Source organism: Balaenoptera physalus (assembly GCF_965194825.1).
Source record: "Balaenoptera physalus genome assembly, chromosome: 11".
NCBI lineage: Eukaryota > Metazoa > Chordata > Mammalia > Artiodactyla > Balaenopteridae > Balaenoptera > Balaenoptera physalus.
Window position 1 is genome coordinate 85,645,208 of NC_138896.1, and position 27,567 is coordinate 85,672,774.

At 43.6% G+C, this 27,567-nt stretch overlaps 2 protein-coding genes across 23 annotated transcripts in view; one reads left to right on the top strand and one right to left on the bottom strand.

Annotated features, from left to right (window-relative positions):
• ADAMTS9 (ADAM metallopeptidase with thrombospondin type 1 motif 9) overlaps positions 1-17,663 on the bottom strand; it is a 223,530-nt gene extending 205,867 nt beyond the window's left edge. For all 6 annotated transcript variants that reach the window (XR_014250528.1, XR_014250529.1, XM_082412046.1 and 3 more), the window contains exons 1-3: positions 16,110-17,663; positions 15,155-15,555; positions 9,906-10,068 (exon numbers count right to left, since the gene is read on the bottom strand). Coding sequence is in view for 4 of the 6 variants with exons in the window: in XM_082412046.1 (XP_082268172.1) it covers positions 9,906-10,068; positions 15,155-15,555; positions 16,110-16,224 (679 nt within the window). In the remaining 2 variants the exon portion in view is untranslated. The remainder of the gene's footprint in view (positions 1-9,905; positions 10,069-15,154; positions 15,556-16,109) is intronic.
• LOC309637527 (uncharacterized protein) overlaps positions 10,077-27,567 on the top strand; it is a 432,423-nt gene continuing 414,932 nt past the window's right edge. For all 17 annotated transcript variants that reach the window (XR_014250580.1, XR_014250581.1, XR_014250582.1 and 14 more), the window contains exon 1: positions 10,077-13,942. The gene's annotated coding sequence lies outside the window, so the exon portion shown is untranslated. The remainder of the gene's footprint in view (positions 13,943-27,567) is intronic.

Here is a 27,567-nt window from a genome sequence, read left to right on the forward strand (position 1 = left end):
ATAGGACATAGCTGCATTCTTAGGAACTGACGGCTTCCTTTGTTAACTATTCTCATCCATAAGCCAAGAGGAACCCGTTCCTATCATTAACTACACGGGCTTGAAACTGAAAGTTGTGTTTCCAGATACCAAATAGAAATAAAAACAACACTATCCCTTTCTGTTGGCACAGACAATGGCTTTGAATAACCAGACCTAAGTAAGTCTCTCCTAGTCCATGTCTCTGTACCTGTGTCTTGGACAAACACTAAACTTCACTCTCTACTATGCTTTCCTGCAGTGTCATCCTGTGACAGCATGAAATCCACAGGACATGAAATGTTTGCAATAAAAAAAGGAAACCATGTATGAAATAAGTGTCTGCAAGTGAAGAGAATGAAAAGACAAGCCGCAGTCTGGGAGAAAGTGTTTGCAAACTACATATTTGATAAAGGGCTTATATCAGAATACAGTATAAAGTACTCTCAAACTTCAATAATATGAAAACAAACATTTCAATTTTTTAAAAATGGAACAGATCTGAACAGACACTTCACCAAAGAAAATACATGGACGGCGAATAAGCACATCATTAGTCATTAGGGAAACATAAATTAAAGCTGCTACGAGATACCACCACACATCTATTAGAATGGCTAAAATTAAAAAATAAAACCAAACAAACAAAATATTGGTGATACCAAGTGCTGGCAAAGATGCAGTAGACCTTTTATACCCCGCTGCTGGGACTACAAAATGGTACAGTCACTTTGAAAAGGAGATGGGCAGTTTCTTATAAAGTTAAACATATGCTTACCACATAAGCCAGATATCTCACTTCTAGGTATTTACCCAACTGAAAACGTATGTTCACCCCAAAATCTGCATGCGAGTGTTTACAGTGGTTTTATTTGTAATTGCCAAAACTTTATCCCTCAACTGGGTAAACAAATTGTGGTCTACCCACACAATGGAACACTATTCAGCAATAAAAAGGGATGAATTACTGATACAGGCAACAGTGTGGATGAACCTCAAATGCACCATGCTTAATGATTCTATTTATATGACATTCTGGAGAAAGCCAAACTATAGAGACAGAAAATGGGGGCTGCCGCACAGCACAGCAGGAATCATTCTCTATCCTGACTGTGATAATCGTTACCTGACTGTATGCCAAAACTTGCAGAATTATACACGAGAAAAGATGACTGTTTCTGCATGTAAATTACACCTTAACAGAAAAAAATGGAAGAAAATACTAGAAAATATTATGGAAAATAAAAAGATTTGTAAAATATTAAAATAAAATCTTAGCAGAAAAATTCTGAGGTCCAGCACATGAACTTGAACTTTTTCCACACACCACAGGCTAAGTGCATTCTCAACACCCCACTCTAATTCCAATGTCACGTGAGAGATGAGGAATCAATAAAAAATGAACATTTGCCCCTTGTTTAATTTTACTCCCTCTCAGAGTCCACCACCCACATGAATACACCACCACATCTTGCATTTCCTCCTGCTCCTTTTTTGTGATAAGCGGAACACTTCGTACTTATTAGTGAGTTGCAGTTGTACAGAATGTCCATGTACAAGTCTGGGCCAGACACGAGCAGACTTTGGTTACCCGTAAATAGCTACAATAATGATCCTATAATAATCTGATTATCACAAAGAACTTAACTTTGGCAGATGCAAATTTGTAATTGTAAACCTCCAATTACATCTCAATAAAACTGAAAGAAACAAACAAAAAATTTAAACCTCAATTATATGAGTAAATAGCACTTTATTAAATGAATGGGTTCAGATGAAGAGAACGCTCATATGAAGAGAACCGAGAGATTCTCCAATGTCTTACTTCAAAAACCTGCTCAGGTGAAGGTCTGAAAGCCCTCAGATTAACTCCAAGTACCTCCTGCCACTGGCAGCCTGTACATCTGATGGCAGCCCTCTGTCCTAGCCTTCTGCCATTTCTTACATCCTTTCCTTAGAGGACATGCATCTTAACCTGTTTCAGGAGGTTACTGGGAAGATGAACAAACTAGCAAGTATCTTTCTGACCCTTTTCCTTGGGGCAGTGAACGGGTTTTTGAGGCAACGAAAATAAACCACCCAGATTTGATGACAGGTGACAGGGAAAGCCCCTGATTTGGGATCAAGGAGAAGCAGGCCACCCTCGGGCTATCTGTGGATCCAGAATCTTATCAAAAGGCTCGTGGGAGGGGATAGGAAAGCACATCATACATCACGGAGATTAATTTCACATCCAAACCTAACTTGACGTTTGACATTCCCAACTGCAAACTGGCTCCTCTGGGCTTCAAAACACAGGTGAGTGACATTCCTGAATGGTAGCTAAGGTAGGCTCAGTGAATATGGTAAACTGAGGATCTTTCTACTGGTAGCTTTGAAAAAAAAAAAAAGAAGGCTATCAAGGTACTCCAGACAAAGAGTCAAAAACCAACCTAACACACCGCCTTTTGTGCTCAAGGAAATTACTCTGATAAGTGGCTCATTCCTGGTGGCTTTGTTCTTGCTACGTGCTCTGGGTTTGGGGGCTGACCCTGCTCTTCCAAACTCGTGCAAATGCACCCTGACCTTCTGATAAAGATGAATCAAGGAGTAAAAGAAATGGAAAGGAAAAAAAGGGCCATAGGGAGCATAACTAAATGTAGATGGAAAATAGCGATTTTAACAACAACAGAAATGACAACAAAGTGACAAGTTCCTTAAGAGACCTAACAATCAACGCAACGTGCGGACCTTGTTTAGATCACCATCTAAACAAATGGACTGTAAAAAGGCATTTGGGGACAATCAGGAAAATTGTAACATAGATACTGTTTAGGTGATACGGAGTAATTACTGTTGATTCTGCTCACCCTGACAAATACTACTACAGTTATGTTAGAAAATATCCTCATTTTTCAGAGGTGCATATTGGAGTACCTAGAAAATGTCATGATACCTGTGTTTACTTTAAAATACTCCAACAAAAAGGAAAAATAAGACGCAAATGTGGAAATAAAAATCTTTGTCATCATTAAATGTAGATGGTGCATGCTGGTGGTTCATTTTACTGCTGCCTCTACTTTTGTGTGTTTGAAGATGTTTGTAATAAAACGCTTTTTAAAAAACATGATGAAAATTTTTAAAAAATTAGATGAGAACAGTTCCTGTATTAGAAGTTTTTTACTCTCCTTTGCCAATTTTTTTGGAGTGTTGCACTATTAATACGAATGTTAAAACAAAAGAAAAGCAATTACTTTAATATAAATGCCACAAGAAAGATAAAGGTGAAGAAATAACCTCAAGAATTCAGTTATTTAAAACAGTCCTTTTCTAGAAATTTACAGAGGATTTTAGAGGTCACTGTTTTTACTGACTATTAGACATAAAGTCCGTCGAAAAATATAAAAAAGGGAAAAAAGGTATAAAGATGGATGAGGAACAGAAAGACGTAAATGAAAAGAAATTAAGCCAAAACAATAAACCCCAAATGGCAGAATTCATCTTTAAAGAGTCCACTCGGTCCTGGGTTTGAGGGCCAGCTGTTTCCCTTACACACTGTGGACAAGTTCATTCACGTCACTGAGCTCAGTTTTCTCATCTGTAAAATGGGAATAACTGGCACGTCTTCCTCCCTGGAATATGCTCCAGGAGTAAACGGAAAAACTCATAATGTGCTTTCACATTGACCAGCACATGGTTCCTTCAATGTGGCCTGTTCTTAGGCTACAAAGCTGAGGGGAAGGATCTGAGGAGAGAAAAAGGCTGTGGGAAAATGGCAGCACGCTGGCCTCTCACACAAATCACTAATTAGCCCACAACTACCAGACCTGCTTACATCCAGGCAGGACTACGAGGGCAGGCAAAGCTTCTGTCACTGCCTGGAACCTTCAAGCTGTCCCAGAATTGTTTACTTGAAGCCCCCCTCAGAGGTCTGCTCCTTACCTCTGTCTCTCACTCCATTTGGGCCCAACTTTCAGGGTAGCTAATCTAATCAGCTAATCTATGCTAAATTATTAATGGGATCCAAGAGGTTAATGTGTAACAAGTACACACTCCAACGGAGGCAAGCTGGAGACACAGGCCTCCGTGAGTCATCAGAGCCTTGGTGGGAACTCCGGGCAGCAGGCAACCCTCCTCATATCAAATCAAATTCTAGGAAGGCATTTTAAAAATTATTAAAAAAAAAAATTCATATAAAAATGCAATCGAGGGGCTTTCCTGGTGGCGCAGTTGTTGAGAATCTGCCTGCCAATGCAGGGGACACGGGTTCGAGCCCTGGTCTGGGAAGATCCCACATGCCACAGAGCAACTGGGCCCGTGAGCCACAATTACTGAGCCTGCGCGTCTGGAGCCTGTGCTCCGCAACGGGAGAGGCCGCGATAGTGAGAAGCCCACGCACCGCGATGAAGAGTGGTCCCCGCTCGCCGCAACTAGAGAAAGCCCTCGCACAGAAACGAAGACCCAACACAGCCAAAAATAAATAAATAAATTTATAAAAAAAAAAATGCAATCGAATCAACAAAGGGACAGGCCAAAAAATCCTTTAACTAGACCAGGACAAAAGGGTTATGGAAAATGGTATGTTTAGGAGCTCTATAACCCTTATGGACCTTTCTATGCCTCTGTTTTCTTATCTGCAAAAATGAAGGTTGAGGTCAGGATTAAGTATAATCCATGTAAAGCACTTGCAACAGTGCCTGCCATGCAACAGGCACTCAACAAACATTAGCCACTGTTAGTATTAGTTAAGGATGAGATTACATAGAAGTCAAAAGGGATGCTCTGAAAATTTAAGTGAAAAAGGGTTTTCTAGATGGCAGCTTCCATTTGTGTTTTCAATGAAGTTTGGCTCACAGCATGGCACCCTGGAATCAGATCTGGGTTCAAGTGTCAGGCCCACTTCCTACCAGCTATGTGACTTTGGACAAGTGGCTCAACGTCACTGAGCCATAATTTTCTCAGCTGTAAAATAAGGATAATAATACCTACCCTGTAGTATTGATGAATGAATTACATATGACAATGTACAGAAGTGTGTAGCACAGTGATTCCATAGGTGCATCCTAAGAGCCCAACAAATGATGGCTTTAATCATCATCTTGTATTTTCCAGCCTTTGCGATCGCATCCTTGGGAGCCCAACCAAGAAGTGACAGTACATTCTAATGGGGGTGATGGGCAGAGTCCCCAGTGCTTAATAGAGACTAAGCCATGGTAATCCCATCGTAATCCTACCGTTGGTGAGTCTAACAGCCACAAGGCAATTTAGCTGGGTGAGGATGGAGCCTCAGCTTTGACCAACACTGGTGTCCCAAAGAAGTAGCCACAAGGCAGGAATTTTATCTACCTGGTTATTGAGATTATCTCATTCCAAAGTCAAAAACATGGTATCTTGGCTTGGCTGTTGGTTCCCGGTGACAAGTGCCACGGGGCTACAAAATAACTACATGCCACCACCCCCATTTCTTTTTAACTGCATTTTTTTTTACTGCATTTTTTGATTATGAAACTATTAAAGAATCACAGCAAAAACTATATAAAAATATAAAATAAAAAGGGAAGGACTGCCTATGTTCCTACCAATAAGAAATAGTCCCTTTAACATTTTTGTGCACGTTGCTTCAGATTTTTTTCTTTATACATATATGCTCCTCCACACGCTCTGCCATCATTTAAAAAAAGAATGAGCTCATACCCTACATACAACTTCATCACTTGTGTGTTCACTTAATATATCTATTTCTGTGTTTGCCTGCCATCATTTTTAATGGCTGCATAGTAATCCATCAAATGCAGACTTCATAAATTATTGATCTATCCTCCAACCAAAGGCACTTAGGTTGTTTCCAGCCTTTTGCTATGCTAAACAACACCAGACTGAGTATTCTCACATAAACCTCTATGCACAATTGTCCAATTACTTCCTTAGAAGTGGCATCGATGGGTCAACAAGTGTACAATTTTTAAATGCCTTATGAAAAAAACAAAACAAAGGAGCTAGCCTTGCTGAGATGGGAGGGTAAGAGAGGCATTTTAGTAACAGAGAGACACTGTCTTTCAGGCCCAGGCAAACAAAACAGTCTTCTGTTGGCCTTCTCCCCTGCCTTCCTCTCATTCACCTACTGGGAAACACGTCTCTGTCACTAATGAAAACAACTAAATCCTCTTGTGCAAAATCCAGGGTCAAATAGCGAGTGTCTGTGAGACGAAACTTGGGGTGTCATCTGGAAATGCAATGTGAAGGATCAGCAGGAAGTGGCTTATAAAAGCAACAAACTCTCCCAAACGGCTCCCACGAGCCTACCACTTGGCCCCCCTGATGTGCAGGGCGGGCAGGCAGTCACCTCAATGACCTCAACTGAGGACCCAGTGGATAGGGGAGACTAGTCACAAGGGCACGCCATAAGAAAGAGAAGCCACCCCACACTCCATCCTGAGTTCTGAGGAACCCACCAACAGGATGAAAACCACAAATGGATGCAGATGCACTCAAGTGGCCCGCGTGTATACACACAGACACAACCAATGAGGGCGTAACAGAAACACAGTCACTGGGCTAAGAGACAGTTACAGGAAATAAAATTCCAAAATGCTGCATTAGGTACAGAAAGGGCTCTCAGTCCTGCTGCTTGCTGGCAGGGGGACCTTGGGCAAGTCCCTTATGGGCCCTCTATGGCCAGGTAACAAAGAAGCTCTAAGCTTAATCACAGAGATCTGATTAACTTTGGGTTTTGGTATTTTGAGTTTTCTTTCCCTGGCTATGGTGTTTTAATTTCTATTTTTACAATCTTTTTTAAAAAAATCTCCCTTTCAGTGATTGTCTACCATCTGTCCTGGGAGCTTGCATTGTTTCATACTCATTTAGTCCTGACTACTCCCTTGGAAGGTATATGTTATTCTTACTTTATGCTCTAAACGTGCTTGAGGTCACACATCTAACTGGAATAAAGATGGTTCCTGGTTTTATCCTCATGGTACAGAGGAGTTACTCAATAAATAGCTCATGGCTGAATGAATAAATGCACACATGAATGAATAAATTATGTTGTAGACTCCTTTCTAAACCCATGAAGTTTTCACTATATAAGACTCCTTCTACACATGTCTTTTTAATAGCAGTTATCTCAGAATCTTTTTTGAAAATGAGACATACATCAACAATCAGAAATGAGCAAGACTTCTATTCTATAGGAAACAGGTGTCACCACCACAGTGCCCTGTTCTGGGAAGACTGCCATAATCCAGCACCTAAAGGGTTACACCTAGCTCAGCAGAGGGCTTCCAGGGGCCTGCTCCCAGGCTTGGGTGACCTCAAATTCTGATGGTTTCTTGTTGAATATATAGGGTATCACTCCTGGAAATAAGTAACTTAACATCCCAGGTCTACAGTTTTTGCTCACCCGGGTAGAATTAGCATGTTGACCTAGAGCTAGTTTCCTCTAGCTCGAACATTCCATCACCCTCTGAGAAGAGAAGATGGAAAGCAGTGAAGGAGAAAGCCAAGTCCAGGGCAGAGGCAGCACTGGCTATGGATAGTGGTTACTGCCCTAAATCCAACTTTAGCGGGAACTCTCACATTTAGCTCAACTTCTGAATCACCTGGAACACTTAGTAAACCCACTGATTCTTGCTCTATTTCACTTCCCTGCAAGAGGTGTTTGTTTGTTTGTTTGTTTAAAGACTCTGCATGAGGCTCCCAGGGTACTTCTAAAGTTTATCTCTGATTATCAACCACTGCTCTTAGTAGGGGAAATCCCTGAAGCTGAATGAATTGACATTTGCAGAGAGGATATTTTCCCCTCTGGCCAGAGGGAGTTCTCCCACCCCCACCAACTTTCACTCCCTGTGCCAAGGCTACCTGGTTTTGGAGGTTTCCGTGACCTGCTGGTCCATCCCTCTAATGGCTGCTGGTGAACTGTGCCATATTCCAAAGTTCTCTCCAACTGTTCTGAGCCGCCTGCATCTGAATTCAAAGAAGGGGTGCAGAAGCAGCTGGAAGAGAGAAACCAGAGTGGCAAAGTCCAGCAGCAACCTTTGAAAGAGCCAATCAAAACTGCCAGGCTTCTGATTCATCACACGGGGTGAAGGAAGGGCCTGTCATATCGGTCACTGGTAAGCAAAAACCAGAAAGAAAACTAAAAGTTGGCACTGGTGATTTGAAAGGTGGCACTCAAAGGCCCCCACCAATAATTAGATCCCAAATAAAGCTGTTCTGAAAAATTAAGGCATCTTGTGTTGTCCTCAATCTTTACTTTTTCAGATTCTCTCCTTTTTGTGTTTTTAACTGAACTTGACAATGACTTGTCGTCTAGTCCAGGAAATCAAATGTCTATTTACTTGGATAATTACACTGAAAAATGAACCCTGAGGATTTTTGGAATGATAGTATTAAGAAAGACTTTTCTCTTCCTCTCTTGAATCACGTATTTCCTTTTTATTACATGATATATGTATGTTTTAGACACATGTATAAAATATGCACTGGCTATTTCAGATTTGGGAATTCAAGAAGTAAAGGTCAACATTCTTACTAGCATGGTCAAAAAGATGTGATAAATGTCTTGCCATTGAACTTGCCAGCAGCTGGCAGTCTTGGCACCCTGGCTATTGTTTCTGAGTACACCCCTCCCTCAGACTCCCACCTCCACCCCTTGGCTCTGCAGAGAGTCTAACTGACAGAATATTTTAGTTAAGTTCCATCTAGCCCTGGTGGTTAAGAACACAGGACTGGATGGGATAAAGCCGAAAGAGTTAACGATGCCATATGCTACAATTTGACTACACCAGGTTATAAGCAGCCAATGTCATCCTTTGTTAAAGGATTCACTTTAGAAGTAATAATTCCAGGAGAGAATAGGACATCGCACTGTCACAGTGGAAGAACCTGATACAGATACAAGATGAAACAAGTGATCATTTTAGGAAAACCCCCTTTGTCTTGAATTTTGGTCTTATCTGGAGAAGCCAGAAAGACCCTGAGAAGTTATTTAGTTTGGGGAAGCAACTTTTGAAAATAAAGAATAGGGAGAGGGATAAATTTTCAGAAACAGGAAGTCCAAGAATAAAAAAGATGGTATTTTAACCAACACCCTAAAACACAGGACCAAATACATGGATGGTTTCTAATGATACACTATCATCAGAGAGAAAGTAACTAGGCTTCAAAGACAGTGAAAGGGTGCTTCAGGACTGCAGAATGAGAAGCTTACAGAAGCATAAGCTTTCCAGTGTGCCCAGAGGACATACCCCTGACACTGGCCAAGTGTGTCAGCACCAAGCCTCAAAGAATCTGACCAGGATGGAGGAAGATCTATGGTGGACATATGTGCATTCGACTGACACCTGACAGTGCAACCCACAGCTCCATTCCTATATTTCCTGAAGCCACACAACATTAACTAAACTGAAGTTGATTGGAAAATTCCAATAAACATACAGAAGTTTTTGTGCGTTGCATCTGTAAGACTTTTTTGTAACCCTACATTGTTAAAAAAAAAAACAGTCCAAATGAATAGAAAACACCAACACAGCAAGAAAACACAAGCAATTGCTGATTGAGGATACGGCGACAATAGCCTCAAGACATTACTAAAGCATAATCCTAAACATGAGCAACTTCAGCAAAAGAGGCAGCTCTGCCCAGAGTGGGCTTGGAGTCACTGCTCTTTGAGTTCGAATCCTGGATTGGTCACTTATTCACTGTGTGACCTTGGACAAGTTACTAAACCTCTTCATAGTTTCCACATTTGTACTGATACAATGGGGATATACCTACCTGGCTTGAAGACTGAATAAAAGACAAAAGTAAATGGTAGCGCTCTGTAGCCTGTGAAAGAGCTACATCTTTGTATCCCTGCAATTAACCCAGCTCACACAGCGGGGGTCTCTGCTTAAGGAAGAAGCAAATACCTGAGGTGTCACACGCACGCCTTCCTGTTGAGGGCTCTCTGTGAGGGGTGCTGCGTCTATAGATAACGTGGGGTTTGTTTTGTTCCTCTTCATCTTCTTGCTCATCAATGAACAGCAGTGGTTCAATAAAATAATCCCCATCGTGGGACCGGAATGTGCCCAGCTGCAAATCAAGAGAGATGAGAGGTTGATTTAATATAACTCAGCCACTGGGAGGAAAAGGACAGTGGAATGTTGCCAAGTGAATGGCATCATTTACCCAATCCCTTTCCCATGAGGGCTGCTTAAACTGAAAAGTCTTCCCGACATATTTGGAGAAGCAGTTGTGTTTTTTGTCTGTTTTTTTTGGTTTTTTTCCCACTCTCTGCCGTATCAGTACCTTACCCTTGATTGGACTCTACTTTACTGCACCTGCTATCCACACCTGTCTGTAAGAAATACTTCCTTGGTGCTCAAGTTCTAATTACATACACTCCTACAGACTGTTGAAAGAGAGTGTTTCTGTGCATTAAGACAGCCTGGAAACTCAGGGACAAGTATCAGCTCCAAAAGCAAAAGCCTACCCACGGAAGCCTTATTATGACTTCAAAATCGAAAGCATATGTTGACCACAAGGCACTCAAGGTGGTGCCACCTGTGACACTGGCACACGAGTCTCTTACCACCCTTTCCCTTCGCCATAGGGAGTGACATGGGATAAGACTTTGCAGTCAGGCTGCCAGGGGTTCCAATCCCAGCACTGCCACTTACCCACCCATCTTGGGCAAGTTCCTTAACTGCTCTGAGCTTCAGCTTCCTTGTTTATCAATTAAGGACAAAAATACTTACTGTCACTTATTGTGCAGATTAATAAGATAATGCGTGTGAAGTGCTTAGCAAAGTGATACCTTGTAAGGGCTTAGAACAGGAGTGGCTTTTGGTGTTGGTAGGGTTAACCTCTAACCACCAGGATACAATTTGCGTTTGCCAATCACTCTAAGCACCTTGAAAGAGGTAACTCTTTCTCCTCCCCTTCCCACGTACCAACAAGTTTTGCAAATGATAAATGGTGATTCAAAGTTGAACCACCCAAACAAAACATTACAAGAACACTAAAAAGTTCCCCATGCCATGCCGGTGGGCAGTGTTTCAAGGGAAATATCAAGCTCTTCTCTCTTTCTCCATTGTTCCTTTTCCCTCAGTGGCGGGAAAATGGCAGAGGCCTTGGACTTTCCCCTGGACCCAGGGAAATGAATGTCCTTGAACGTCAGCAGCAGCACGAGCATCATCCAGGAGTTAGTTAGATACTCAAATAATCGCACTCCACCCCAAATCTGATCTACTGAATCAAAGTATCTGGGGGTAGGGCCCAGGAATTGAAATTTTAGAATTCTTAGGCATGATAAAGTTTTCAAGCACTTGGCTAAGACACTGGGGTTCCCAAACCCAGCTAAGTGTCAAAATTGCCTAGGAAGTTGAAAAAAAAAATTAGATTTGGGGCGCTACCCTATATCTGCAAAATTGGAATTTCCAGTGGTGAGGACGAACATCTGTATTTTTTTAAAAAGCTCTCCATGTGGCTCATGAACCACTGACTTGAAGAGAAGACAGCTCTAGTGTAGTCTGGTGTCAAAATAAGAGACAGAGTAACTGGTGTCCAGAGAAGAAGTGATTTAACAAGTTTATTTTCACCCAGGCACCTCTCTCCATTTTCAACATACAACTCCGGTGTTCTCTGAGCACAGAGCAGGAAGCTGACTACAACATGGGAAAGCTACTAGAGACAGGCTATAAATACTGAGAAAGAATCTGGGAGCCCATCTGGTGAAGATCTGGCACCTTTGATTATTGAAAGGGGAAACTGAGGCCCAGAGGGAGGAACTGGCTTATCCCCTTCAGTGATACAGAAGCAGCTGAATAGTACCCATGGTGAATCTAGAACTCAGGTACCCTGACTCTAGTCCAGTGCTTTAAAAACAAACAAACAAAAACTTTGAAATTCTCTTTAAGAACAAAGATTCATTCTCTGGCCCATGGTTAAGAGTACAGGTCAGAAGGATTGGGTGGGAACCCCAACTCTGCCACTTACTAGCTGTGAAACCTCCAGCAAGGCCCCAACTCTCAAAGCCTCAGTGTCCTCATCGGCAAAATGGGTTGTTTCAAGGATTGCGCTGTTGTAAGGATTTAGATGAAATAATGCATATATAAAATACTTATTATAGTACAAGACACATAGTAAGACTTCAGTAAATGGTATCTATATGAAGTCAAATTAATTTTGGGGCTGATTCACAAAACAATTGCTTGACTGAAGAGTAATCCTTTCTTGGGTAAGGTGACCATTTATTCAAACACAGGTACTAAGTGCTTATAATATACAAGGCTCCAATACGGGAGAGAAATGAATTGATGCTGACCTTACTGCCAAGGAAAAGGGGATAGAACACGTGTTCCAAGAACCATACTACAAGGGACAGCATACTAAACATCAAAGAGAGATGGAGGTAAGAGTCTATGAAAGTGGAGACGGAGAGATGACAGCAGTCTGAAGGACGACAAAGAGGTTTCCTGGGGAACAAGGTACCTTAGTTACACTTTGAAAGAAGGGTATGATTTGAGCATGTGAAGCAGAGTGAGATCACCAAGTAAATCCAAAGGCCCAAAGGCTATGAGGTAGAACTAGGACGGGAGGGAAATGCAGAGAAATGCGTGAGAGCAGGTTGCCTGAAATGCAGGATTTGTGAAGGAAAGCTTAACAGATGAGACTGTACATGTGGATTGCAAGGGGTGAGGAGGTACACTGTCAATGGTCTGAAGTGCCAGATGGAGGAGTTTATAGTCATTCACTAGGCAGTGGGGCGGTCTGTGAAGTAAATGAACAGGGTAGCCCATGCGATCTTGTGCCTTGTCATCATTAATCTGTTAGTAGTGTGTGGCAGGGATTAAAAAAAAAAGACCAGAGAAGAAGCCAGACGGAAACATTTCTTAGACATCAGTCCTAATGACAGAGGAAGAGAGAGGGAAAGAGCTCTAGAGTCATAGTAGGGATGCTCAGAACAGGTGAGAAACGCATCTGAGAGGGAATTCAGGGGAACTAATAACTGACCGGTGGGGTGACGGGAGGGGGGAAGGTTGGCATGTCTCACTCTGAAGAGTGAAAGATTTCCAGGAAGGTTTCCTGCGTGGGCCACGAGGAACATCAGGATACTATTAGTACTGAAACGGTAAGGGGACATCTTGGGAGGAAAGATAAATTCCAGGAGGAAGACAAAAGGGCAAGGGTTGTGGAGCTAGATTCGTCCCTGAAGACAGAAACAGCCAGCTCGCATATTTTTCATATGTATGCCAGACCTTGCCCCCCCCCCCAAAAAAGGGCCAGATTGCAAATTAAACGCAATATAAATGGACTCCTCAAGGTCTATACAGTCAGTCCTTCTGAAGTCCCGGCCCTCAGTTCCCTGAGAGAGTTACTACTCCGAAGTTAACACGTGCGAGTTACCACCTAAAATTGCCAATAGAAATTAAGGTTCTGCGCAGTAAAACATACCGCTGCTGGGGCCACTCAGCGGGGTGTGGAGGCGGGGAGGGAGGAGGAGTAAAGGCTGTTTACAAACTTGACGTACACACGTAGCCCTATCCGTAAGGTTCCGGAATTGTGGGTTACAACCTTGGGATTTGGGGACACTCTGATGCTCTGGGTTCCGGCACCTGACTTGTGCCCACCCAAACCCCAACCTTGCTAAGAACAGAAAGATTCCAGGCGTCTTGGGGCAGCGGTGACTCACCGCAGCACCCCCTCCCCTTCGCCTAACTGCCGTCTCCGCCCACCCCCAAACCATCTCAACAACGCACGGCGGCTCTGGGAGCTTTGCTGGGGGCTAAAGGCGTTCATCTTCGTCCTCGCATCCCAAGAGGCTAACCCTTCCCCCTCCGAGTCTTCAAGCTTGCCTCGCTCCCCACCCGACCCCTCGGTTGAGCAGCGGAGATAGATGAGACATCCAGATGCGGGACTCGAGCCACTCATAGCAGCGCGTGGAGGGGGCAGCCAAGAGCCCCGGGTAAGTATCCAAGCTCCCACTTCGAAAAGGTAACGATGGGGAGTTAATGGGTGCTCTGGGGAAAAGTAATACTATCACGGGGGCGCAGCGCGCAGAGCGCCCGTGCGCTGGGAGAGTCTGACCTGCGATAGTTTCTGCGTCATAGCGCGAGGCACAAACGCACGTCGCTTGGGAAAGTCCTAGAACAGCTCTTGCTCGGGTCAGAACCTTACAGCGGGTCCTCAAACATCAAGAGGGGAGAGGGCGGATACCGCGTGGGCCGACTGGAGAGCAAGTGGGGCGGGGGGGGTGCGTAACTAAGCAGGGGGTAGGGGTACCAACTTGGATTCCCTGCTAAGTGCGTATTTTGCAGTGCAGAGAGGTGGCCGCCCCGCCCTCTCGCCTTCCCTCTCTAGGGAAACGCGCGCCGCAGGCTCTTTTCCGATTCTTTGGCACCCCATGGGTGGTGGAAACCCCAGAAGAACTGAAACCTCCTCCGGGCAGCCTCTCCAAGCTCTCTCCCAGTATTTCTGCTTCTTGGGGCCACCCCACCAGCAGGGTGCAGAGTCGCACTGCGCCGCACCCCCATTCCCAGTTTCCTCCCTAATGCAAAGCGTCCAGGGCAGGCTCCGCCCCATTCCCCGCCCCCTGAGCCCTCGGCCCACTCTTCCGTTCCTGGGACGGGACCTGTTCCCTGTCAATCCAGTTCAGCCTCAGGGTTCCTGGCGCGTGAAAAAAGGCCCTGACAGAACGTGGGGACTCCAGATTACTCAGCGCCCTCCAAGACACACGGGAGGAACTCCCCGTACCCGTGCCTGGGGATTCTCAGCCCACACCCCCGACTCAAGATTCGCCAATAAGGAGGCGGGTTCTCCCTGCGCTCAGCTGCTCCGCTCCTGGGCGGCCGAGTTTGCAGCAAGGAAGGACAACTCTCTCCGAGTTTGGAAACCGACTTCCCAGCCACCTACCGGTGTGGGGCAACACTCAACTGAGTCGAATTCGGACCCTAGAAAGCTCCGAAACATCCAGAACTCCCCGGGGTCGGATGCGTGCGCTCCTCTCGCGCACTCACCGGTGTAGCCACCCAAAGCGTAGGACGCAAACAAGTTTGTAGCTGATACTTAACGCCAGAGCAGAGACGGCGCAGTGAGGGTCTTAGGCGAGAGAGCAATTAAGTCTCCTAGAAGCGGGTGAGGGGGCGAGAGGGCAGGGGAGGGGTGCGCGTCCACTTACCATTCCTGAGCAGAGGCTGATGACGGCCGTGTGCTCGGACTTGGTATTGACATGGCCTTTGTAGAAACAGTGCTTGAGTTCCGCTTCCTCCTCAGAATAAAACTTCGTCTGGTTCACCCCGGGTGTCCCGAGGAGGGTGACAGTGAACATTGGAGCGATAAATCCGGCATGGGCGGTGAGATTAAATAGAAATTGCTGGCCGAAGGCGGAGAGGCGGTAATGCGCTTGGGTGTAGGTAGCGGAGGAAGAGGAGGAGGCGAAGGCAGGCCAGGGGTCAGAGGCAGAGTTAAGGCTCCGTCGCCTTCTTTTGAAGTGTACGTTCGTGGGAAAGGGTTCTCCGAGAGCGTTCACTCGGATGGGAGACGCGATTTCGTATTCGCTCAGAGTCTCTAATAGTTTCACTGCAGAGAGAAGCAGAGGCACATGAACCAATAATTCAATTTTCCGCAAGTTTTAATTTAAAAATGAAGTGGGCGGTTTCGTCCTGAGTTATTTTCCAGCTTCCCCCTCCTCCCCCCCATTTGAGTCAAATCCCTTCACCTTCAGTCACTGGACAAATATTTGCTAAACACCTACTATGTGCCAGGAACAGTGTTAGGCGCTGTCGGAGCCAGACAATGAATAAGTCAAAACACATAACATGATTACAGATCCTAACAAATACCCTGAATAAAATAAAACACGCCACGATGTGGTGCCCCCCGTTACTAAGTAGGAAGGAAAAAGATCCGGCTAAAAGGAGGGGGAGACGACAAAGTTCGTTCCACAGTGTGTCTCTCTCTAGAAATAGGCTGGGAATGACCTAAAGAAGGGAGAGGCTGCAAAGCGGGAGACAATTCTTTCTAGGAAAAGGAGAAGAGAGAGAGGCCTCCGCTGCGGGGTGCCCGCTGTCGGACACGGAGGCTGGGGAGCTGGCGACAGGGGCGGAGGGGTCCCGGTGGCCGAGCCTTGTTACCTTGCCTCGGGTGCAGCCTGTCCCTGCGCACGGCCGCCGCGGCGTCTGGGCTCCCCGTCTCGGCCAGGTCCCGCACTAGGAGCGTTAGCAGTGTGGCCCAGGATACAAACTGCATGGTGCTCCCCACCCCTCCCCCGCCGCCCCCACTCCCCCCTCCCTCCTGCCCTCCTTGGCGGCTGCGGCGGCGACGCTAGGCAGCGGCCGCGGAGAGCGCTCGGAGCCCGGCGCCCGCCGCCAACTTTTGACTTTAGGAGTCGCTGAGGTCTCGCGGCGAGGGTCCCGTCTGCGCTCGGCTGAGCAACGCCGCCGCCTGCCGAGAGCTGAGCCGCTCGGGCCGCAGGAGGAGCCGGAGGAGGAGGAGGAGGAGGAGGACTGGGGCTCGGCTGCCCGGCCGCATAATGTCCAGGGAGCGGGCAGGAGAAGGCGCGGAACGTGCGCTCCGAGGCGCGCCGGGCGCCCTGTGCTGGCGGGGATAGCGGAGCGGCTTCTTGAATGGGGGGCTGGGGGGCGGAGGCGGGGGGGGGGGCCGCGGGTCCTCCGCTGCTCAAGTACCCAGGTCCCCGCCTCTAGGAGGAGAGGGGAGGAGAAAGCGGAGGGAGCGGGGACCGCCTCCTCCCAGATCGAGTCCGCTCCTCGGCCGCCCGTGCGGGACTCGTGCTCCCAGAGGCGCCGGGAGCGCTGGGGCAGCCCATTGCGGTCCCGCCACCACACCGGGACGGGCTTTCCTGAGACTCCCTGCCCTGGGGACGGAAAGCGGAGAAAGTTCTCTCCCTTTCCTGGAGCTCCCAGTCTGTCTCTCTCCAGTCTCCTCTCTTTCCCCCTTCCGAATCTCTCTCCCTCGCCCTGTGTCTCTGTCCCCCCCTTTCCCCCCTTGTGGTCTCTTCCCCCACTCCCTCTCTAATTTCCGCATCTCCCCCTTTTTCTTTTTCTCTGCTGTCCCCATCCCTCCCTCTTCTCTTTCCCCCTTTATGAATTTCTGTCCCTGACTACCCCCTTCTTTTGGTTTCTTACAAGTGAAAGTGGCCCAGCGCAGGAGCGCCTTCCCTTCCTACAGTTTCTCACTAGGGACGAGATTTGGCATCGGAGCTCCGCTCTCGGTTTAATCGCCTCAAGTCAAGAGGTTTAGAGTTGGGGTTCTTATTTTGCAGTTCGCGGTGTGTTTCAAATCCATGGTCTCCTGAAAGTTTCTCAAAGCTTTAAAACTGTGCTTTTCCCAACCTCCGTCCCCATCGCGAGAAGGTCCATAGCTTTCTGTACGTCTCGGGCCCAAAAAAGGTTAGGAACCGCTCTGGGCAGCGAGAGGAGGCGGGGACTTAGGCGCCCCCGAGTGCCTCCGGGTTTAGAGATATGGGCATGGGGCAGGGGGCGGGAGGAGTGCGAGGGGACTGTCGTGGACTCGAGGGGAAGCACCAGTGCCTGGAGGGATTTCTCAATCACTTCCGCTTGCTTTTTGCCAGAGAGATGCTTGGAGCAGCTCAAAGCTGACACTTCAAGCTATAACTACCTCTGCCTTGGGATGCATATTTGGAAGTCAGAAGAATTCATGCCAGAGAGGGAGGATGTGGTTGCGGGGTGGGGGGTGGGGGTCGGGGGGGCGAGGAAAGAGAGAGGGAGAGAGGTGTTTAATCCCTGATGTTTCAAACAGTTTCTGTAAAAATGAGTATTTGCCCAAAAGTCCCAGAACGAGAGTTTTCTGTTGCTTGGTAGGCTGGCACTCAAGGTTGAAAATACCAAAGATTGCCAACACCAGGGACCAAATAGCAATATTCTATATGTGTCCACTACTCTGGAAACATTAATGCATATATTTCTCCTGGAGGAGGGAAAAATGACTTGGCAAGACTGAAATTTCCTAAAGAAGTTGTTAACCCAGATAGACCAATGTTGCCATTATCTGTCTGACTGGGATTTAGGATGGGTACACAACGTAAAGATGGCAAAACAGAAATACCTGTCAAGTGCACAATCAGATTTTTAAAGGGTAACATTTAAAGCTTTTTCTTAAACCTTCAAAGTAATTGACTACAAGACATTTCTGCTAATACACAATCTTTCTTTCCATTATGTAATAAAAATTCCTCACAGTGTCTGAGGTTTGCTGAGAGTTTAGCAAGGGACAGAAAAATATCAAGAAATCAAACTATTAGGTGATTCCTATGGAAAATATTCTAGGACATCCACTATAAAATTACTCAAAAATGTAGCACGTGTTCAGTATTTCCCATTAAACAATTTTCCTCTTTTTCAATTTAAATCCCTCCTGCTAGAGAATCTAACAGTATAGAAATGATTATATGTAAGGGTAGAAGTTTCCTTTGTGTACTCTTTCTCCCTAGTTTTCTTTCTAGGACTTGACATTAAAGGATGAACTTTGTTTACGGTTCTTTAAAATTGCTCCTAATACAACCAATCATTTCCACAGCTAATAGGGATGAAAAATACAAAGTATCTCTTGCAACCTCCTGAGGTGACCAAGAGCCTGGATTTCTAAGTTTCTCATCCTCAGTGAGTCTGTTCATCCTTTCTTAAGTGTTATTTGCTTACCTCTGAATTTACATCTATAAACAAGTCTCAAAAAAAATCTTAGTAAGATGTTTGAAATTGTAAGAAATTAATAGGTAGATTGAGCTAACTAAATAATTCAGGTCAAAATCTGAATAATAACAATGATAATAATCAACTTTGAGTACATACCATGTGCTACACCTTGTGCATTTAATACAGCATTTAATTCTTACAGCAGCCCTATGAGGCAGGCAGTATTAGTAATTTCATTTTACAGTTAAGGATATTAAGGTTTAAAGAGGTAAAATAATTTGATAAGGGTCCCCCAACTAGTGAGAGACAAACTCTGTTTGGCTCAAACTCTGTTTGAGATTCAAACTCTGTTTCAGCAGTTTAGTCCAAGTTCATAATTATCATATATAATGAATAAATGAGAAATGTTGCTAGGTTTTGGGGGGTTGGTTTGGGTGAGGGTGGCTAAAATCATCAAGAGAATTGTCTCAACTGTTTTTGCTATGTATGATTTGTTTTTGGCTCTCTTACTCCTTTCTCTAAGGTTGAGTATTTCATGATAATCCTCTTAATCTATTTCATTCATATTTCGTGATGTTTCCCTCAGCATCTAGTACAGGTCTGGCACATAGTAGGAGCTCAAGAAATGTTTATTGAATGAATGAATAAATATAAACCTTCTATTTTGTTTCAATTGTGCTAAAATGACTTCTTTATCATATTTATAATATGTAATTATTGTATTTATGTATATAAATATATGTGATATATAAATAAATAATACAAATTAATAAGTGATAAATAAATTTATACTTGATATCCTTTTAAGGAATATTTGCCACCAAATTTTAGGCCGGAAACTGACTGGAATAACTGTTTAGGAAAGAATCACAGCTACATGACTTTTTAGATTTTTGGTACTTGCGTTAAAATTGTGTACAAATTAAAATGTATGTGTATTGAGCCTCAAAACAACCAATAAAATGTAAATTATGAAAGAAAAATATATGTACATGCAGTTTGGAAGTTGGTTCTACAAATAAGAATGTAAAATTACCTGAGTGCAGGAGGGGAGACTGGATTCTGTAATAGCTGGCCCCTCACAGAAGTTTGCTCTGAAGGAAGAACAGCTTACTGAGATCACCTGGAGTTAATGGAAAGACAGATGTTAGCCCATTTTCTTCTCCCAGGCTTTACTGGAATTCAATGTTATTGTATGTTAAATGGGAAGCTTCTTTGGCTGCTGCTTCATGAAAACTGAATCCCAGAGGAGTGATGATGGAGATTAGTCACTAGGGAGAGATAGTCTGGTCAACAGAAATGCGAAAGATGACATCACAAATGACTTTGCAGAACACCAGTGAAAAGAACAGGAAGGAGATTTGAAGCAAATTTCCACAGAAAGGGAAAACCCACACCCAAATGATAGGGAGACACCAGGAGGCAGAATTAAAATGAATTGTTTCCCGAGTGGTCAGCAGTAAGTGGTTTCAGGAATAGGTAAGTCCGTGGTACTGGGTAGCATAGGATTCTGGTAAATGAAGCACCAAGCTGGTGATGGTCAAACTCTGCAGCCCTGAGCAACACCCTGTTTGATCCAGTTTCATGTTTGCAGAGTGGAGGTGGGGAGAAACTGTGTCATCTTTTACTTGCCGCAGGGGAAATGATCTTGTGTATAGTGTATTTTTTAAAGCCTTCCAAATACTGACTTCAAGCGTAGCATAACATAGAGAAAGTAGTTTATATCATTTATAATAATAACATGAGATTCTTTGCATTCAGTTCCTACTTTGTGCTCATTATTTACTCCTCATAGTAGTCCTGCTGTCTGGGTTCTACTCTCTCCATTTTCCATATGATGAAAATTAGACTCAGCAAAGTTAAGTGACCTACCCAACATTACAGAGCTAGAATGTGCTGAGCTGGGATTTGACCAGGAATCAGTTTACCTGCAAAGCTTGCCATCTCTGTGAATTAGAGCAGCCTAGTGACAGAAAGACGGTCACCTAATTGTTCTTGATCGTTCAGCCTTTATACCTGGCCTGATGAGTATGATCTGTCAGAACATCCTTTCTTTAATTTGAATGCTAAATCTAAAGTTCTAAATAACTCCTCTTGAGCCTGTGTGGAATATCATAGTCTGGTCTTTATGATGGCTCTAGATAGCTCATGACTAGCTTATGGCAATTCTACAAAGGTGTTTACATACCACGTGCTCCTTTCCTACTTATCATTCCAGAAGACCATATTTTAGCTATTGCCCAGGCTTTGGAGCCCCAAATGAATCCCACTAATAATCAGTTGAAACACGTAGGGCCTCAGATCCTTATTCTGCCCCCTCTAGTATCTGTGGAATGCGACCTTCAGACCTGGGTTCAACATCATAACTGCAAATGATTCAGAAGTGCTCAGATTCAAACCACTCTTCAACTGAAGCCAAGTCAGAAAGCAATACAACGTGTGCAAATACAATTTCTCCATTTTCCAAAAGTCCACATTCAACATAGACAGTTGTTACAGATGTGCTAGCATGGAATCTGACGATGCCCAGAGTACTGTGGGATGCACCAGGATGCCGCATGCCCCCTGAGCCCTGAACTTCTCCTGTCCTGGTATGTTTCATCCCTTTTGTCTTGCTGTTGTTTGGTGTTCTCTGTTAGACTTTAAACTACACGAGGGCAAGGAGCAAATCTATTGCCTTCCCCACTGTATCCCCTTGGTGCTACCTAATAGGCACTCTATAAATATATCTTAAATGAATGAGTTTACAATTGCTACAAAATTGTTTCTAGTTTTCAGAGCCAGTGTTTTGTTTAATTTGTAAAAGTCATTCTCTCTCTCTCTCTCACACACACACACACACCCCTGCAGGAATGATGGAGGTAATCTCTTTCTCATGGGGAGGAAAGTCCTGCTTTAATTAGAATCTTCTGGAGTAGAAATTTCCAGAGTTAGGCTTTCCCCAATGCCTACATCAGGATTGTGAGCATGGAAAGTAAGAGACCAGTAGTGTGGGCACTTTCCATATCCTGAAAAGAGGGTAATAATCACAGTTGCCTGCCTCAAAGGGATGCTGTGAAAATGAATGGACCGAGGTGTTGGCTTAGTGGCTGGCATATAGGAAGTGATCTCTAAACATCCAAATCAGCAGCCTTACCTGCTGACTAACCCACCTACTAGTTAGGAAGAGCAGTTCCTGATTCAGTCTTACAGAGAAGAGCACTGGCACCTAGCGCTCCTTCCTCAGTTAACCTCCTACTTCCACCACTGATTTATGGGCCTTTCTTCTTCTGGGAAAGGAAGTACGCCATGTGCGTGCTTGTATTTCATTGACTATGTATTTTTTCACATTCATCCTTGTTGTTAGCCCCCCTGTCTTTTTAAAACTTTTTTTCATTTTTAAACAGCTTTACTCTTTCTCATATTCTGCTTAAATTAGCAGTTCCTGTAAGTCAGATTTAGCATTTTTTCAAACGTTGGGCTTTTTTTTCCTGGCAGAATATATATATATATATATTTTTTTGGCTGCGCTGGGTCTTCATTGTTGCGGTGCGCGGGCCTCTCATTGTGGTGGCTTCTCTTGTTGAAGAGCATGGGCTCTAGGCGCACAGGCTTCAGTAGTTGTGGCATGCAGGCTTCAGTAGTTGTGGCTCGCGGGCTCTAGAGTGCAGGCTCAGTAGTTGTGGCGCACAGGCTTAGCTGCTCCGTGGCATGTGGGATCCTGCCAGACCAGGGATCAAACCTGGGTCCCCTGCATTGGCAGGCGGATTCTTAACCACTGTGTCACCAGGGAAGTCTCTCTGGCAGAATATTTTAAATAGCCAAAACATTAGCCAAAACATGATTTTCCCACAGAACATTTAAAAAAAATGTTTTTGTATGGTAAACAACATTTACATATGCAAAAATGTAATTTCCTCTGCCAGATGATGCATAATAGGCTGTCTACCGTAAAGGTATTTATTACAGTAATGGTTTACCTTTGGAATTGCTTCCTACTTCTAGGCACAATTGATAAGACAGTATTCAATCCTTCTGACAACCCAATGAAATAGGAATGCCGTGAGCTCCACTTTTGAGAGGAAGAAATAAAGACACAGAAAGGATAAGTAACTGGCCCAAGGTTACACAGCTAGTGAGTAGCTAAGTGGGCCTTCAAAGGTAGGCTTTCTGATTTCAAGGCGTATTGTTAAACCATAATATCATATTGACTCTCATGTGTATTTATGCTTTTTTAAGCTTAATATAGGATAAACTGTGATGGTCTGGAACACAGTCTCAAAGAGTAGAAATCTATACATTAGAAAAAATTCAGATATCAGGTCAACTGGGGGAAGAGGCCTATAGGGAGTCTGGTTTAGGGAGTTAGTCACAAATGGTGGGGCTTCTGGATATCAGTCCAACTGGGGTTGAGGAAGAGAATTCCTTTCCAATGCCCAGACCACTCATTGACCTAACTGTAAGACTGGCCCTTGGGAACACTGCTCTTCTTCAGTGGTCTCATGGCAACAACCATCCTTATAGACTGTCAAGGCCCTCAGTTCAGCCCAGTATCTTTGTGTTGTTCAGGCTGTACTGTGGCCCTTGCTATTACAACAGCATATGGCCAAGAGGCCTGCCTTAGAGTTATAAAGTAGTGCAGGATTTTGAATTCCCCGTGAGCTTATGTGGAAGCCTGCTACAAAGATGGTCTTCAACGAACTTTTCAAAATACCTCAGCTACTGTGACTACCAAGGACAACGGAGAGGGGCTAGGGGCAGGGAGAAATACCTTCATTTTCCAAATTAATGTGCAAAAACATAGATGCATTGCATGCACCAGCTTGATGCAGTAATGAGATTATGCGACATCAAATCAGTGCCAGTTGGAAATGGTATATTCACCATGCACCATCTTTGTATTAATTGGTACCAATAACACAAAATAGGTTGCTTCCTGAAATGTAAGCCTAGTAATTAGCGCCTTGTCAAGTCCCTATCAGAAGTTGGCAAAAAAAAAAAATTGTTGTTTTTTTTTTTCCCCCACTTAAAAACAGGCCTGACAGTACATATCGCTGGCATTCATGGCAAGCATAACTGGAATAAAGTTCAGCTACTGTTGGGCTGTGTGCTAGAGGTACAGTTACAAAAAGCAAGACGTTGGAGGTATAATTTTCTTCTGGGCACTCTCACCATGGTGGCGGTGGTGCCTGAATTCTGATTACAGTCAGCAACACAAATTCACCCACATACATTTTTTATACTTCTTACAGCTGATTATTCAGTTCATTAATTCTGACCACCAATCTGGACCTCATGGAACTTATATTTGCTCTAAGGTACCTTTTCCGACAGAACGGAAGTCACAGTAGAGAAATGACTCCCTGAGCGGTGACTTTGGTCCTCGTGTCCAGGAGGGCCAAAGGTCCTAAACATTGAAAACAGACACAATTCAAGACCCTGTCCTCCCCACTTCACTAAGCAGGTGGAAAGGGAAGGGAACCATCAAGAGACAGTAAATGCAATGAAATATTAGGCAATTATTTAAGAGTCAGGAAGAGCAGTATGTTTTAGCATATAAACATGTCCACGGTGTATTATTAAGTAAGTGAGTCACAGTGTGGTTTGTGTAATTGGTTCCTTTAGTAGTAAAAACAAAATAAAGCAGCAAAACCTCAGCCTGTGCCAGAAAAGGATCTGCATAGGAAAAAAAAAAAGTCTAGAAAGATGGATATACATCATCATATTATAACCATATGACTGTGATCTCTGAAACTGGGAATTATGGAGATCTTTTACATTTTTTACATTTCTATGATACCCATTCCCATATTGTTTACTTATGTTTACAACAAGAATATATTATTTTATCAATGAAACCAGTAGTTGTTTTATTTTAATAAAGAGACAGTATATAAAGAAAATATGATGTTGTCACCACCCTTAGGGAAAAGTTTTCTTATAAATTATGCATAATATTAGCCTTTTCTGTAACATTCAATATGTGTTTCACTATTTGAAAATAACCTTATATACACTGTGTATATGTGGACAGATGCTAAGAAGAGATTTATGATAGCTAAGTCAGGCTTTTGAGTGAAGTTCGAGGGGAGCTTGTGATTTAGACAGAAATAGAAGCATTTGATATACGGTAACTGGATTTAAAACGCGGTTAGAGAATAATAACTGAGTAGCAGGGAAAAGTAGAAGCTTACCCAACCCCTGACTATATAAACAAGGAAGACATTTGTTTATTTATTCAATAAATATTTATTGAACACCTACTATGCACCATGAAGTTTGCAGACAGCAGAAGAGCTCACAGTCTGGGGGGAAGGGAAACACAAAATAAGTAAATAGGTGAACAAGTATATAATTAAACACTGTTCTAAGTATTGTGGAGGAGATTAAAAGGGAGATAGTTGAGATTAGGTGGACAGAGAAAGCCTCTTTGAGAAGTGCTAGATAAATGGAAGCCTAGATAGTAAGAAGGAACCAGCCCCTTAAACAACAAGCAGAAGAATATTCCCGGCAGAGAGACCAGCAGGACAATGTGTGAGATAGGAAAGAAGTGGGAGGGTTTCAGAACCCAGAGAAGCCCTGTGGTTGGAGTTCTGTGAATGAAGGGGAGGGGATGGAGAGTGGGGCTGCAGGCCAGTGAGCCAGGAGCCCGGTGATATGGGGCCTTCCAGGTGAGGAGTTTGTATTTTACTCTGAATGTAAGGGCAAGCCACAGAAAATTCTTAGGCAAGGAGACAGCAAGACACTCCTTTCATTTTGAAAAACTCCCTCTGGCTGCTGTGTGAACGATGGGATCAAGGAGGCTATTGTGTTGTTCAAACGAGGATGACAGTGGCTTTAACTAGGGTAGTGGGAGTGGAGGTGGCAGGATTTAGATATGGAGAAAGTCTATTTTAAAGACAGAATCAATAGGACATGGTGAAGGATGTTATCATGGGGATGAGAAGTGGGGGCATCAAGAATGAGTCCCAAAATGATTATGCAGACATTGCTGTCTTTTATATATACAAATAACCACATAGAGAATATAAAAGAATAAAAACCCACATACAATAGCAACAATATCACTGGGGATAGAAGTAACAAGGAACATACAATGCCTGTAGGAACACTATTTTAAAACACTAATGAGGACTTCAGAGATGTGAGTAGATGGAAAAATACCATATTCTTAGGATGATGGAATGTCACCAAGGTGCCCATTCTCCCTAAGACAGTTTATAAAATGATTGGAAACACAATATCAATACCAACATTTTGTTTCTGTTATTTTTCTTTTGTTTGATTGAGACAAAATTGAACAAAAGTTTATTTGGGAAGATAAACAAAAAACAGCTTGGAAAGCTTTGAAAATGAAGAGCAATGTGGAGAATCTAGTATTAATACCAGATATTAAAATATAATGGAAAGCCTCAGTAAATAAATAGGGTGATACTGGACTGCGAATGAACAGAAAACCCAGTGGAAGAGACTAGAAAATCCAGAAACAGATCTGACTGGGACAGTTTAGTTTCTGATAGAGATGGCTTCTGAAACTGATTGGGAAAACTTGGACCAGTCACTATGCAGTGCTAGAATAACTTGGTAGCCATGTGGTTTAAAATTAATTTTCAACAATAAAAAAAAAATTTAGAGTTGATGTTGAAGATGTGGAGAAAAGGGAACCCTTGTACACTGCTGGTAGGAATGTAAATTGATGCAGCCACTGTGGAAAACAGTATGGAGGTTTCTCAAAAATTAAAAATAGAACTACCATATGACCCAGGAAATCCACTCCTGGGTATATATCCCCAAAACCCCCACTAATTCAAAAAGATACATGCAGCTCAATGTTTATAGCTGCTTTATTTACAATTACTAAGATATGGAAACAAGCTAAGTGTCCATCAACAGATGAATGGGTAAAGAAGATGTGATATATTTATACATATATATGTACAATGGAACACTACTCGGCCATAAAAAAGAACAAAAATTTGCAGCAACGTGGATGGACTTGGAGGGCATTATGCTACATGGAATAAGTCAGACAGAGAAAGACAAATACTGTATGATATCACTTATATGTAGAATCTAAAAAATACAACAAACTAGTGAATTACCAATGGTGGGAGGGGCAATGTCAGGGTGGGGGAGTGGGAGGAACAAACTATTGGGTGTAAGATAGACTACAAGGATGTATTGTACAACATGAGGAATATAGCCAATATTTTGTAATAACTATAAATGGAGTATAACCTTTAAAAATTGGATAAAAAATTTTTTTAAAAGTTAAATCTGTACCTCATACTTTAAATTACATGCTTGATCCATATCAAATGAATCAAAAATTGACTGTAAAAATTAAACCAAAACAGGCTTAGAAAGAAACAGGAGTGAATAATTCCTTTCTATCTGTGGCATAAGGAAGACCTCCTAATGCTGACTCGAAATGCACAAGCCACACAGGAAAAAAAAACTGAAATATTTAACTTCATTATGAAACAAATAAAAACAAGTTCTACTTGACAAGAAACATCATAATCCAAATCAAAAGTCAGATGACAAACTAAGAAAATTTTCTGCTCATAACACAGAGAGAGCTCTTTCCTCAATCCAAAAGAAAACTCTGCAAAAGGTATCGATTGACAGCTCACAACAAAGGAAATACAAATGGTGCAAGCATACTCAGTTTCATCATAATAAAAAAATTCAAATTAAAACTATACCAGGGGCTTCCCTGGTGGCGCAGTGGTTGAGAATCTGCCTGCCAATGCAGGGGACACGGGTTCGAGCCCTGGTCTGGGAAGATCCCACATGCCATGGAGCAACTAGGCCCGTGAGCCACAACTACTGAGCCTGTGCGTCTGGAGCCTGTGCTCTGCAACAAGAGAGGCTGCGATAGTGAGAGGCCCGCGCACCGCGATGAAGAGTGGCCCCCGCTTGCCACAACTAGAGAAAG